Source organism: Polypterus senegalus, chromosome 17 (assembly GCF_016835505.1).
Source record: "Polypterus senegalus isolate Bchr_013 chromosome 17, ASM1683550v1, whole genome shotgun sequence".
Classification (NCBI taxonomy): domain Eukaryota; kingdom Metazoa; phylum Chordata; class Cladistia; order Polypteriformes; family Polypteridae; genus Polypterus; species Polypterus senegalus.
In genome coordinates, this window is record NC_053170.1 from 96,971,328 (window position 1) to 96,985,545 (window position 14,218).

The following is a 14,218-nucleotide window of genomic DNA, read 5'->3' on the forward strand; positions in this document are numbered from 1 at the left end:
GAGAAGCATTTGTCAGTACCTGTATTTCCTTTTCTGATTAGAAGGAACAATGTTGTACTTAAGGTGTTCCAACATCTCGGTTATGAATATAGAGGAGTTATTCAGTTTTTAAAAAAAAAATGTGAAAGATGGCCACATCACTTTGATAATCGAGCTACAGTAAAAAACGACCACTGTCAGCCAATAGTCAGCTGGAACAGCAGTGCCCCCTGCTGGCCAGTCACTGACATGGTAGGGATTTAGAAATCCTGCACCATCCTCTTTGTTTCCCTTTGTTAGATTTGTGACGAGTGTTATGATACTTGCTTATAGTAACAAACTTGTTTTGACATGGCTCACGTGAACTTGTGTAATGGGATTGCCTGATTTTCTACACTTTTTTTATTTCCCTATTTAAAACAAATGGTTCATAAAAAAGCATTGTGCAAATTACATTTTTTATTGTTAGGAACACAATCCAAATGATTAAAACTTTAGCTTGTATCAAATGAGGTTCCTTATCAGTAGAAAAAGTTTAAATACGTCTGTGAGCATTAAGACAGAAAACGGATCGGGGACAAGTGAGCTCTTGGAGTTGGCCATAGTCCTGAGTAGGTGGGCCGCACTGGAAGGTCTCATCTTGACAAGCATTTGAATGTCAACACAGTCACGGGGTTTCTTGCTGATGGTGGCTGATTGTGAAGTAATTCTAATTGGAATTAAATGACAATAATTTAATTGAGTAGCCCACCTTCCATATATCAAGTTTACAGAATATCCAAATCGTTTCACTAGCATTTTAAATGGATCACAGTGATCTTGGAAAGTAACAGCTAACTGAGGCGCTCACTTGTGTTCTTCACTGTCTGGTGTGTCTTTCAGACCCGGATTGCCGTCTTCTGGAGGCTGCCAGCCAGAAAATTCCAAAGCTTACAGTAAAGGTATGTTGGGATAAGCGAGAAGTGAGTTGTATTATCTGTAAAACGCTGGAGATCCAGGTGGTGCCATTCTACTTTCTTGTAATGCTATGTCTTCAGCTTTGGAGCAGTAGATTATATTACAGTTCAGGTGTTTAATGGTGTGAAAGGGCAGTTTTGTTCTTTTTTTTGGTTTTTCTTGTTAGTGCTTGCACATACTGTATGTATCAATGTACAGGTAAGTAAACAGTGTGACGTAATTTTATCTGTGGTAGAAATGCCCAATAAATCAAAAATCATATTGGCAGATAAATGGAGTGAAGAAAATGATCAGATTTGATGTCCAGATTATTTCTGATTTGCTAGCCCAATATACAGTAATTATAAGCCACAACAGGAAAACTGCTTAAACCGCTTGCTGAGCAGCACCAGTTCTGCTGGGTATCTCATCAGCTGTGTCTTTATTTCTCTGTGAATGCCAATGTTGACAAATAAACAGTATTGTAGTACTTGTTCTGCAAATGCTGTGTGTTATATTATTAGCATAAAATGTATAATGCAGTAATCAAATTCAAAATTTAAATCAAAAAGGATACCCACGTCTCCCGGTGCAGTGCCAGTTTCAAGACCAAAGAGGTAAAACCACTTGTTGTCTTGTTGGCACAACCTGTTGCTCCTTTGCCAGCCTATTTTTTTTTTCTTGAGAAAGTTGTGACATCCTGTTCAAACCAAACAAAAAGTAACATTCATTATCCTGATATTCAGGACTACAGTATGCCAGGGCTCTGCAAGTTTACAAAGGCCACAGTGGCGGCGGGTTTTTGTGCCACCCCAATTTCTTAATTAGGAGCTAATCATGGCCGATATCAGAAATTGTACTTTAATTCTACTATTGAAACACGCAGACCTAACACCCCATAATGACAGCGTGAATAAAGTTTACTTGAGGTTTTTGCAAATGTATTAAAAATAAAAAAATTGAGAAATCCCATGTCCATAAGTATTCACAGCCTTTGCTCAATACTTTGTCGATGCACCTTTGGCAGCAATTCCAGCCTCAAGTCTTTTTGAATGTGATGCCACAAGCTTGGCACACTTATCCTTGGCCAGTTTCGCCCATTCCTCTTTGCAGAACCTCTCAAGCTCCATCAGGCTGGATGGGAAGTGTCGGTGCACAGCCATTTTAAGATCTCTCCAGAGATGTTCAATCAGATTCAAGTCTGGGCTCTGGCTGGGCCACTGAAGGACATTCACAGAGTTGTCCTGAAGCCACTCCTTTGATATCTTGGCTGTGTGCTTAGGGTCGTTGTCCTACTGAAAGATGAACCGTCGCCTCAGTCTGAGGTCAAGAGCGCTCTGGAGCAGGTTTTCATCCAGGATGTCTCTGTACATTGCTGCAGTCATCTTTCCCTTTATCCTGACTAGTCTCCCATTCCTGATGCTGCCACCACCAGGCTTCACTGTAGAGATGGTGTTGGCCTGGTGATGACTGGTGACTGGTTTCCTCCAAACGTGACGCCTGGCATTCACACCAAAGAATTCAATCTTTGTCTCATCAGACCAGAGAATTTTGTCTCTCATGGTCTGAGAGTCCTTCAGGTGCCTTTTGGCAAACTCCAGGCAGGCTGCCATGTGCCTTTTACTAAGGAGTGGCTTCCGTCTGGCCACTCTACCATACAGTCCTGATTGGTGGATTGCTGCAGAGATGGTTGTCCTTCTGGAAGGTTCTCCTCTCTCCACAGAGGACCTCTGGAGCTCTGACAGAGTGACCATCGGGTTCTTGTTCACCTCCCTGACCAAGGCCCTTCTCCCCCGATCGCTCAGTTTAGATGGCCGGCCAGCTCTAGGAAGAGTCCTGGTGGTTTCGAACTTCTTCCACTTACAGATGATGGAGGCCACTGTGCTCATTGGGACTTTCAAAGCAGCAGATATTTTTCTTTCCCCAGATTTGTGCCTCGAGACAATCCTGTCTCGGAGGTCTACAGACAATTCCTTTGACTTCATGCTTGGTTTGTGCTCTGACATGGGACCTTCTATAGACAGGTGTGTGCCTTTCCAAATCATGTTCATTCAACTGAATTGACCACAGGTGGACTCCAATTAAACATCTCAAGGATGATCAAGGGAAACAGGAGGCACCTGAGCTCAATTAGGAGCTTCATGGCAAAGGCTGTGAATACTTATCGTGTGCTTTCTCAATTTTTTTATTTTTAATAAATTTGCAAAAATCTCAAGTAAACTTTTTTCTCGTTGTCATCATGGGGTGTTGTGTGTAGAATTCTGAGGAAAAAAATGAATTTAATCCATTTTGGAATAAGGCTGTAAGATAACAAAATGTGGAAAAAGTGATGCGCTGTGAATACTTTCCGGATGCACTGTAGAGGGAGCAGAACTTTCCATGCTGGCAACACAATCTTTTGTTTTCACCACTTAAATGTACAGCTTCACAGTCCGCATTCAGGTGGTCTGACTTTCCCAAGTTGTGCCCTTCAAACCGACAAACAAAGATCTAAGGATGTAAAAGCAATGCCTACTGGGATTGCACTAATAAATCTCCATTCCAGAGGAACTTCAGGCTGGCACTACCGCTTGACTCCACCCGCATACAAAAATAACCGCAGGCCAGTGTTGAAGGAGAGACGGAGAGCAGGTGTGGTACATGGGAGCTGGAGAAGCTGAACACCTAACTCTAGTCTAAGCCTTCCTAGAGGGGGGCTTGTGATTGTCATCTGTGGCCATGAGGTCTTCCTGTCGTTATCCAGTCTTCCGATATTACAATTTTAAATAGAGTATTTTTGATATTGTTGTTGCTACTCCACATTTGAAGAGCCCCCCACAGTGCTCATCTGTGTTTCTGTACTGAATGTCCTTGTAGTTAAGATTTTAATTTTTGCTAAATGACGTAAGCCTTGTTTTGATGTTTTCAGGCCCGGGAGTATTGTCTTCAAATGCTGGAGGAAGCTCTGAATTTTCAGAAAGACAGGTAAATCGCCGACAGCAGGTCTCGCCACCTCCTGGTTCCAGTTTACAGCGTGTCCAGCTAGCTGCATGCGCACGGCATTTGGTTTCTTTTGATGATCGGCAGCGATTCTCCAAGGTGAAGACTCTGACTAGCATCATGAATATCGGAGGGCAAAATGAGTTCATTTGGGGGAGTTGTGGAGCTCCTCTAGATGGTTAATGAACGTTGTGCTCAGAGGGGGCTCAGTACAGCAGCGACACATCAGCTCCCGTGATGCAAAGTGAAGTGCAGCGGCGGTGAAGAAACGAGGCCAAAATGTGGTTAACCTCACAGGGTCATTGAGCCAGTTTCATAATAATTTTTATCTGTGGGAACGCGGAAGCCACACAATCTCCTCCAATGGAGTTCTTTTCCAGTATTTTTAATTTATTTGGGACTGATGTCGCTCTTAAAGATGCAGTGAGTAGCGCCAGGATATCAAACTGAAATTAGATGACCAAAATGTACACGCGCCTCCTTCAAAGCAGGTTAGCTGTGCAAAGTCACGTAGTGTTGTCAAAAAGCAGGTAATGGAAGCACGGGTGGGGGGGTTGGGGGTGTGATGGTTTTATTAGACCACCAGAGCTGAGTTTTTTAAATAAACATTTTATGTCCTGTCAGACACACGTGCGCATGGGAGGCAGCTACAGGGCTTGAATGAGAGTAATTAAGAGCCAGACCGAGATGTGGCAGAGCTTCTGGGCTCTTGTGATCCTGCAGACTATGCCACTGTCACAAACTCGACAAAGAGCCATAGCAAGGCGTTCTTTCTTCTTCACGATATTCCAGACTGTTGATTTCGGTCATCCTAAAGTTTTACTGATGTCTGTCTCCGATGGTTTGATTCTCATTTTTTCAGCCTCATGATGGCTTCTTTGATTTTCACTGGCAGAGCTCTTGTCCTCCTGTTCAACAATGGCAGCTACAGACTCCAAAGGGCAGAAGCAGGCCGAGATGTCTTATGAAGCCTGGAAACCCACCTGAGATGCCAGTTGTCCCAAAAATTATGGTGCCCTGTAATTGGGGGGACTCTGTAGAGTGTTGCGTGACCGAAATGGGTACAAATCCTCATAAATGAACATCTGTGGTGTGCACTTTAATCACAAGCCTGAAGTGTGTGTTTGATTTGTAATTTTAAACTGTGGAGCAGAGGGGGACATCGAGAACAAACTGTGTCTTTGTGCCAAGCCTTACGGAGGACACTGTGCAGAGTCCCACAGCAAGCTGCAGCGCAAAGCAATTTACGGTATAAATGACACAAACCAAACGTTCTGTTTAATGACCTCACTGAAATGTGTCCCTTTGTGTTTTACAGCAGCGTCGCAGCAAATCGAGCAGCAGAAATGGAGTACGAGGCCTTTAAAGCGTGCAAGTCGTCCAATTTGTACAAGGCATCCATACTGAAGAAGGTAGTCCTCTCGTTTGGTCGTGCGCTTGGTAGTTTTGGTCATTTTGTTTTGCGTGTCACATATTCCTTTCTACAAAGTGTGGAAAATAAACAGTATAAAGAAATAAGAATTTACGTGCCGCGTGTTTTAGGCAACCTGTCTGTAGGAGCGTCCTATTCAGGGTGCTGCACCGGACATACAGTGCTGTGAAAAGTATTTGCCCCCTTTCTTATTTATTTCTTTTTTGCATGTTTGTCACACTTAAATGTTTCAGATCATCAAACACATTTAAATATTAGACAAAGATAACCCAAGTAAACACAAAATCCATCCATCCATTTTCCAACCCGTTGAATCCGAACACAGGGTCACGGGGGGGGAGGGTCTGCTGGAGCCAATCCCAGCCAACACAGGGCGCAAGGCAGGAAGGAAACCCCGGGCAGAGCACCAGCCCACCGCAGTAAAATAAAATGCGCTTTTTAATTAATGGTATTTCTTTATTAAGGAAAAAAAAAAAAAGCTATCTAAGCCTACATGGCCCTGCGTGAAAAAGTAATTGCCCCCTAAACCTAAATAACCAGTTGTGCCACCCTTAGCAGTAACAACTGTAATCAGGCGTTAGCGATTTTGTGTTTACTTGGGTTGTCTTTGTACAATATTTCAATTTTGTTTGATGATCTGAAACATTTCAGTGTGACAAACATGAAAAAAAAATAAAAAATCAGGAAAGGGGCAAATATTTTTTCACAGCACCGTTCGCCTGTTGTGTCATAGGGGACACAAACATTAGAAAGTCATTGAAACATAATAATAATAATAATGAACAAGATACAAATATTATTCTGGGTGCACCTTAGTTCAGGTCGTCAAAACATGGCATCTGTTACTCATTTACTGTTACATAGCACGACCTTAACATCCACTTCTTTGGGTCTTCTTAACACTTCCAAAGCATCAGTGAAGCGTTTATTCATCTCTGCAATGTGACCGACTAACAGAATGTCACTTTGGAGTGGTCTGAGGTGGCCTAACTGAGACACATTTCTCTTGATGTTACATATTTAGAATAAGACCTGTGAATCCTTCATATTAACAAGACCTTTTACCATCACGTCAATATGCCACACAGCACAGAGATGAAGACCCCGTCAACTGATGAAGTGTTACGGAGATCAAAAGAAGCCTTTAAGGTCTTGTTACATAGGAGGAAATAAGGAACGGAGCCATTTTTGCAGTACGGTGACATGTGGCACGGTGGGTATGGTGTGTGCCCTGTGGTCACAGGTTCTAATTGTGTGAACCTGAACAAGTCAGTTCACCTGCCTGCACTCCAATTGGAAAACGAAAGAAGTGGACACAAGTGTGCTGCAGATTAAGGTGACGCCCCCAGTAATAATAATAATGATGATGATGATGGTGACAAGAGTGTCTGAGGTGCTGCCTGTTTCTTAATGCGTGAAGTAGATGGAGACTTGCAAGCTCCTGAAGGTCACCAATAATACAATTGTTACATGTATTAATTCTAAAGTTGTATTTGTTTGTCGTTCAGGTTTCAGAAATAAAAAAGTCTTTGACCGACGGGCGGCCGTTCCCAGACAGGACTGAAGGAGCTGACGCTGAGGGACAAAACAACAAATCGGGAAATGCCGAGCCTGGAGTGCCCTCCGAAGGCTTTGTGCCCGCCTCTCAGCTTTATTCAGTAAGTAAGCTGGCATATTGTGTGGCAATTCAGGAAAAGAGAATACACATACAATGAGTGCAAAGTTGAGTTTATGATTACATCTGAAGTGATCACAGAATTTAAAGTTACTCTGTAGTGTGTTATGTTAAAATGAAAACTGTATGCTGGTTCTTCATGAAGTGGACGCAATTCTGTAAAGTTTGATTAAAATGTAATCATTACTGGGCCTGCGTTTCAAAGTGCTCAATTTTTTTGTTACTTTAATAATATAGAATGTGCAATAAATAGAGACCCCTGGATCATCTTAGAAAGCATCGCAGCTTTTCTTGATTTTGCTTTTGCCCCAGCGTTTTTATGATACTAAGAACTCTGTGTTGCAATTACTCTGAAATGCACCAAACTGTACGCGTGACCATAAAAACCTTATCAACCAAGTGGTGTGGTGTCCACCATAACTGAGTGACACTGTGCAAGTCACTGCCATCGATCAGCCACTTTGGATGAAGGCGTAACCCTGATATGTGCAAAGTTAATAATAATGCATTGTGAGAATAAGAGCACCATGAAATGTTTAATTATTGTGCTGATTCAGTTGTTCAAAGTATTTGCAAATAACAAAACTATTAATTTCCGTCCTTTACAACGTAAGCACTGGGAGTTTATGAAACTCGCTTGGAATGAAACGTGGGTAGTATATTTGGGCATACTGTATAGTGAAAGAGCAGCCTTATGATTGTAGTAGTGTGTCTTGGCCACTAGAGGGCAGTGCTGTCCTTTCAAAAACTACAAGGTGGCCTTTTCTACTCGTTATGCCCTCTGTCTGTGCCCCACGTTTTGTCTTCTCTCTTTTTATAAATATTTTGAAATCTGACTTGAAACCCGCTTCCTGATCAGTGAGTACTTGACCTCATATTGGAATCATTGCAAACAAACTGAACACTAAACAAAGTGTAATGTTAGAAACCTTAATTATCTCAACATTTGCATGAGTCTTAAATTTCTTTGTCCCTTTTTTGACTTTGGCTATTTGTGCACTTTTTAAAATTTATTTTTTTTATTTGTCTTTTGCCAATTGTTTGTATGTAAAGATATGGTGCGCGTGTGCATGCGTGTGTGTGTTGGTGATTGGGTTCACACCCTAAGATGGACTGGCGCCTTGTCCAGATGGTGTTCCTGCCTTTGTGACTGATGCTTGCTGGGTTTGGCTCCAGGTTCCCAGAAACCCTGCTCTGGATAAACTGGTGAAAAGATGGGTGGATGAATTCTAACCAACTCTTTTTTTGTGAAGGTCACTTTATACAAGGAACTTATCACTGAATATTTTATTACTGCTAATAAATATCTCTTTATCTGTCATTATATAGTGCCTTTCATACCTATGTCTGTCTCTCTATTATATAGTGCCTTTCATGTTTATCTAATCTAGTGATTTTCCTGTCGGTCTACCTATTATATAATGGTTTCATTAGTTTATTATATAGTGCCTTTCTAATCTGTCTGCCTGTCTATCATATTGTGCTTTTCTATATTATATAGTGCCTTTCATATGTATCTATCTAATAGTTAGGAAAGGGACTATATACTATCTTCCTATTATATATTGGTTTCATATCTATTAGGAAAGGCACTATAATATTAGATAGACTATCGGTCTATTATATAATAGTTTTATATCTCTTAGTTTATTATATAGTGCCTTTCATATCTATGTCTCTCTCTATTATATAGTGCTTTTTTATATTATATAGTGCCTTTCATGTGTGTGTATATGTGTGTGTGTATGTATATATATATATATAGATAGATAGATAGAGATATATATATATATATATATATATATAATATAGTACCTTTCCTATCGGTCTATTATTTAATGGTTTCATATCTATTAGTTTATTATATAGTGCCTTTCGTGTCTATCTATCTGTCTGTCTCTTATGATGGTATTTTTCTTTCCGTCTTTGATTGCTGACCCAACTTTCCTTTGCTTTGCTTTCTTGCAGTTTAAACCCAAGCGTATCGGGGCCGGACTCCGAGGCTCATCCATTGTTTTTCAATGCGCCTCTGCACTCGTGTCCGCCGGGAATGCTGACAGCGAAGAGTCCGACGCCGGCACTCCAAATGAGAAAGAACAACCTGAGCAAATATGTGGGACGTCTAAAAAGCGCTTTTCATGGGACTGTCCCCAGAACAATAAAAAGTTGTCCAAGAAGCAGACTAAGCTGGCTGAATCAGCCAAGAAGGATTCCCAAAATATTTCAAAATTCTTCGTTCGGAAAAAGGAGACTGACGACGTGGGGACGGCTGAGGTGCCGTCTTTAAGTGAATCCGAGGAAAGCACAGGAGCTAAAAGTGAGCCGCCGGTAGCCCCCTGTGACAAAGACCTTCCTGTGGAGACGGCAGCCCCTGAAGTGGGCAGTGACGGCCGTGCAGATCAGATGGCGTCGTCGGTGTTGGGGGACAACCAGAATGGCACTTGTCTTGAGCACTTGGGAGAAGGGCAGAGAAGGTACGATGCTGTCTGCTGGTTTAAAGTTGGCCTGTTTAGTTAGTGGTGTTCTCTTCAGAAAAATGTTATTCAGAAATGAAATACAAAAAAATATCAAGTGACCGCAACTTACTGATGTTTCCCTTTTGTGTTCTGCAGCTCAGCATTTGAGATGGAGACGACTGGAATTGGAGACGCAATTTCAAGACTTGAGAAAAGGTCGCTGACCCAAGAGGTACGAGGACTGATTGTAGGACAGGGCTGTTGGGTCCGAGGGCTCAATCTCCGTTTTTTTCTTTTCAGAATAAATTTCTATAAATATCCATACAGCAAACCTCAAGTAACAGAGACGCCAGGATTTACACTTCATCCTGCCGAGTGCATCCGATTTCCTCCTTCAACGCGTCAGTGTCTGCGCTCAGAGGACCCCTTTATTAAACTTTCATCAGCGTGTAATCAGTTAACTTCTTCTTCTCCTTTCGGCTGCTCCCGTTAGTGGTCGCCACAGCAGATCATCCTGTTCCGTATTGTCCTGTCCTGTGCATCTTGTTCTGTCACACCCGTCACCTGCATGTCCTCTCTCACCTCCTCTTAGGCCTTCCTCTTCTCCTCTTGCCTGGCAGCTCTATCCTTAGCACCCTTCTCTCATTATACCCCTCATCTCTCCCCTGCACGTGTCCAAACCAACACAATCTCGCCTCTCTGACTTTGTCTCTCAACCGTCCCACCGGAGCTAATCCTGTTCATCCTCGTCACACCCAATGCAAATCTTAGCATTTTTTAACTCTGCCACCTCCAGCTCTGCCTCCTGTGTCATCGTCTCCACCTCATATAACACAGCTGGTCTCACTACCGTCCTGTAGACCACCTCTGTCACACTTGCTGGTACCCGTCTGTCACAAATCACTCCTGACACTCATCTTCACCCTGCCTGCACTCTCTTCTTCACTTCTCTTCCACAATCCCCGTTACTCTGAAGCGTGTAATCAGTCAACAAAGAACAATAAAATTCCTGGCATTGAGGGGGGTGCGAGTTGATGGCCACACTGTTGCTGGGTTGTGCGGACCACACCTGAGGTTGTTACGCCCCAAAACAGACAGACGGTACCCCAGTTGTCCCAGTGAAGCCTTTTAAAGAAGGCAAGGGTGCGTACAGACAGGCAGGACACAAGTCTGCCACACAGCACATGGTTTATTTAAGTGGGGGGGGGCGCGCAGCAGTTTTTCTTCGCTCCCCACTCCCAGAGCACAGCACACAAGGGTCCAGCCCAGAAGCCTTACCTTCCTCTCGTCGTCCTCCAGGTAAGCTTCATCCATTGACTCCACCTTCCTGAATGGAGTGATGCGGCTCCTTTTCTTGGGGGGTCCCGGGACCAAGTGTGGGTGTTTTTGTCCTGGTAGAGCTCTCTCTCTCTCTCTCTCTCTCTCTCTCTCTCTCTCTCCCCCCTCTCTCTCTCTCTCTCTCTCTCTCTCTCTCTCTCTCTCTCTCTCTCTCTCTCTCTCCCCCTCTCTCTCTCTCTCTCTCTCTCTCTCTCTCCCTCTCTCTCTCCCCCTCTCTTTCTCTCTCTCTCTCTCTGTCTCCCCCTTCTCTCTTTCTCTCCCTCTTTCCCCCTTTTGTATTGTTAATGTGTAGCCTTTTGTCAGAAGGCCTCAAATCTCGCTGACACCCCGCTGTATCTCAGGTATTGGACTTTTTAACGTCTCCCCTCCTTCCCTTCTGCATTTATATCCTCAGGCCGTTGGGTGTAGTAAAAGACAAGCAGGAGTTAAGTTACACTTTAAATAACGTACAATTGATAAGCGTCATAAATAATAACAATAAGCAAAGTACAGATGAACATTGGCAACCATACAACCTGGTAAGTGCTGATGTGGAGTTTCAGGTGGCACACGGTTACTTTAAATGTCTCAAGTTAACTCTTTCAGGGCAGATGTCAACTTTTGTCAAAACTCGGGGGTAGAGGACGGTGATCGGCTATAAACTGCAACACAACCCACCGTCGCGTTTTAGTTTGACTCTCTTTGCTAGATGGAAGTTGCGTAGGTTTGTTGATTTGACCTCGACTCCCTCCGCAGCATTAGTAGCGAACATCGACATCTGGCGAGAGACCAAAGCGAATGTGCAAAGCAGGGACGTTTTTTACGGAATTTCATTGAATTGGACTCTGACTTGTTGTGGAAGTGATCTGGAGATGAATACTGAAAACAAAAGTGAGGTACCAGCATCATCTGATCGTGGTGCTGAACACACAGCTGCCCCACAGCAGCGTTCGCCTGGGAGGACCACCACTTATGGTGACAGGAGGTACCCACCATATCACGTCACACTGCCACCACCACCCACCTGCTGTGCAAAGACAGCCAGTTAAGGCCTCATGTGTGGTCCGCTTTGTTCTGGACAGGACAGACGCAGGTCTGCCTTAATATGGCTGCCGAGTTGTGCCCATCGATTTCAGTTCATGGTGGTGGGGGGGGGTAAAGCACCTGATTTTATGCATTCTTTGTCCAAACCCTAACAGCCAATAGGGCGTCATGCTACAGAATTGGCCTCTAATGCAACAGACCAATGGGGACACACAGCACCTTTCACACTGGTAGGCTGGGGCGGCGGGGGTCCCTGCAGAAAATCGCTTGCCAGACTGGTTTCAGGCACAACAAAGAGACTCAATCCTAAAGGGGGGGTTAGTCGTAACCATTAAAACATTGCTGTGTTATTAGTGCTATGATATTTATCAACTTCTAAGCAGAATGTCCCACCATAACACACGCCGACTGTAGGGCTCTGCAGCCTCAACTCATGGAAACCAAAAGGGCTGCACCAAACTCCAGTTCCCAGCATGCCCTGTGGGAGTCCGTGGTGCCACAGCCGCCCAAGAGGGCTGCCCTCTAGTGTCCCATGGGAGGTAATGCCTCGCCGATGCTCTCTCAATCCCAGTCCGTCCATTCTGTTCGTGTCCTGGCGAAGTAACAACATATTAGAAGAACAGCCACCTCCCTCAAACACACACAATGAAGCAAACTTCTAACTTGGCTAAAGGGCAGAGAGCAGCCACGGTGAGGCGTCCTGCCACACTACACAGCGGCCCCCCATAGTGTTGCTTGACACGCTTCTATTGGAGAACTCGTCGTGCACCCTTGTTCACGGTGGCCCTCACTGTTGTTTTCATGCTCTTCTCCACCGCGACCACCAGCAGTTCCAGAGTGTGTGCCCCATAACTGGGCCTGACCACTCAATCAGCTTGGTGGGCCTTTCTTGAAGTGACGTCACCAGACTGGCCAGCGTGAAAAGGATGTCAACACCCCACAATAAATGAGTGAGGTCTGCTCTGCCCCTTCTTCTACAATTGTTCCTCCTCCTCCTCTTCCTCAACTGCGTTACGGGACCAGTGCAGCCCGCCCTTGATGCGGACCCCCAGGTACCCCACCTCCACACATAGAGGCTCTTTGGCCCAAACAGTTTCTTGGTTCCGCCGATGTCGAGTTGCAGATGATACTCAAAGTTCTCCACCGGACTCCTCTCCTCTGTGCCTTCCTCCTCCTCTTCCTCGAAAGACCCCATAAGTGCAGCATCTTGTGAGAATCTCCCCCAGTGACCTGACCTGCTGTTTTATGTTTAGTCGGAGGAGTGAAGGTGACAGGCCTGTTCATTATTGGTGCCCCAGCGTTACTCACCCAGTCCTTGAGCCTCAGAAGCCCACCTTCTGCACCAACCCCCCCCAGGTCGGCCATCACGCCGGACTCCTGTGCGTCTCTGAGCTGACCCCTTAACCGGGATGGCTGGATTGTTAGGACCCCACTGGAGAAACTGAAAAACCGCATCTGCCCAGGGGAAAAAAAACAATAATAATGTGCCCACTCGCCATGTGTCACCACCCGTGCCCTCTGAAATGTGCAGAATTGGTCATCTGTAAGTATGAGGGTCTAGGCACGTCACTGACAAGTGGTTTTAGTTCCTCGTGTTTTTCTGGTATGGCTTTGTGCGTTTTGATTGAGTTCCACGTGTGATGGCCGCTGCTGTTGATTTTGCAGTTGACTCTTTCTCATTTCAGGACGACAAAAGTCCCGATGTGCCCAGCGTGAAGAGGCCACGCACTGGCGCCGTTTCGTCAATACTCTGTCAGCCCGAAGGGAAGGAGACCACCACCATGAAAAAGAAGGTGACCTTTGAAGAAACCACAGCTGACGACGCCACCACTGCTGTGCCTCCGTGTGACCAGGAGACCACCACGCGACAGCCGGTGTCTCTGAAGGAAGCCGCAGAGATCGTCGTCAAATACCTGACTCCCTTCTATAAGGGGGGCCGCTTCGCATCCAAGGTCAGTCTGGAGCAGCAGCTGCTGCTGATGCCGCCACGCGTTAGTCGTAGTGCCAGCCTGAGGAGTAATAACCGCTCCACCCACCCACCCACAGTGTTCTCTCGTGTCCCCAACACAGGAACTCTTCAAGACGTTTGCCAGATTCCTGTCTCACCTCCTAGTGGAAGGAAAGACGGTCTACCGGAAAAACGGTGAGGACGAGTGCGGAGCCGCCACTATGTGAATTATGGGTGCCGGTAACTGTAAAGGACTTCGGCCATTCTTTGTCACCTGACCTCATTTAGTTTGTGTTCTTCAGCGTTGGTAGACATGGCCAGCTGTCCCATACGATGCAGGGCATGGCTTCTGTCTGCCTGTAGCCCCCATATACAGTAGTGTGGGGCTCCTGGTGGGCCGCATTGACTGCAGGTTTTCATTCGGACCCTTTTGTTAATTACTGGCCAGTTTT

At 44.9% G+C, this 14,218-nt stretch overlaps 1 protein-coding gene across 6 annotated transcripts in view; it reads left to right on the forward strand.

Annotated features, from left to right (window-relative positions):
* The window catches only part of recql5 (RecQ helicase-like 5), a 90,226-nt gene that overhangs the window by 72,835 nt on the left and 3,173 nt on the right, over positions 1 to 14,218 (forward strand). For 4 of the 6 annotated variants that reach the window (XM_039739481.1, XM_039739477.1, XM_039739479.1 and 1 more), the window contains 8 exons: positions 862 to 920; positions 3,824 to 3,879; positions 5,213 to 5,306; positions 6,835 to 6,984; positions 8,970 to 9,475; positions 9,614 to 9,689; positions 13,504 to 13,770; positions 13,865 to 13,961. In XM_039739481.1, the coding sequence (XP_039595415.1) occupies positions 862 to 920; positions 3,824 to 3,879; positions 5,213 to 5,306; positions 6,835 to 6,984; positions 8,970 to 9,475; positions 9,614 to 9,689; positions 13,504 to 13,770; positions 13,865 to 13,961 (1,305 nt within the window). The remainder of the gene's footprint in view (positions 1 to 861; positions 921 to 3,823; positions 3,880 to 5,212; positions 5,307 to 6,834; positions 6,985 to 8,969; positions 9,476 to 9,613; positions 9,690 to 13,503; positions 13,771 to 13,864; positions 13,962 to 14,218) is intronic. The other 2 variants (XM_039739478.1, XM_039739480.1) reach the window with 1 other exon arrangement.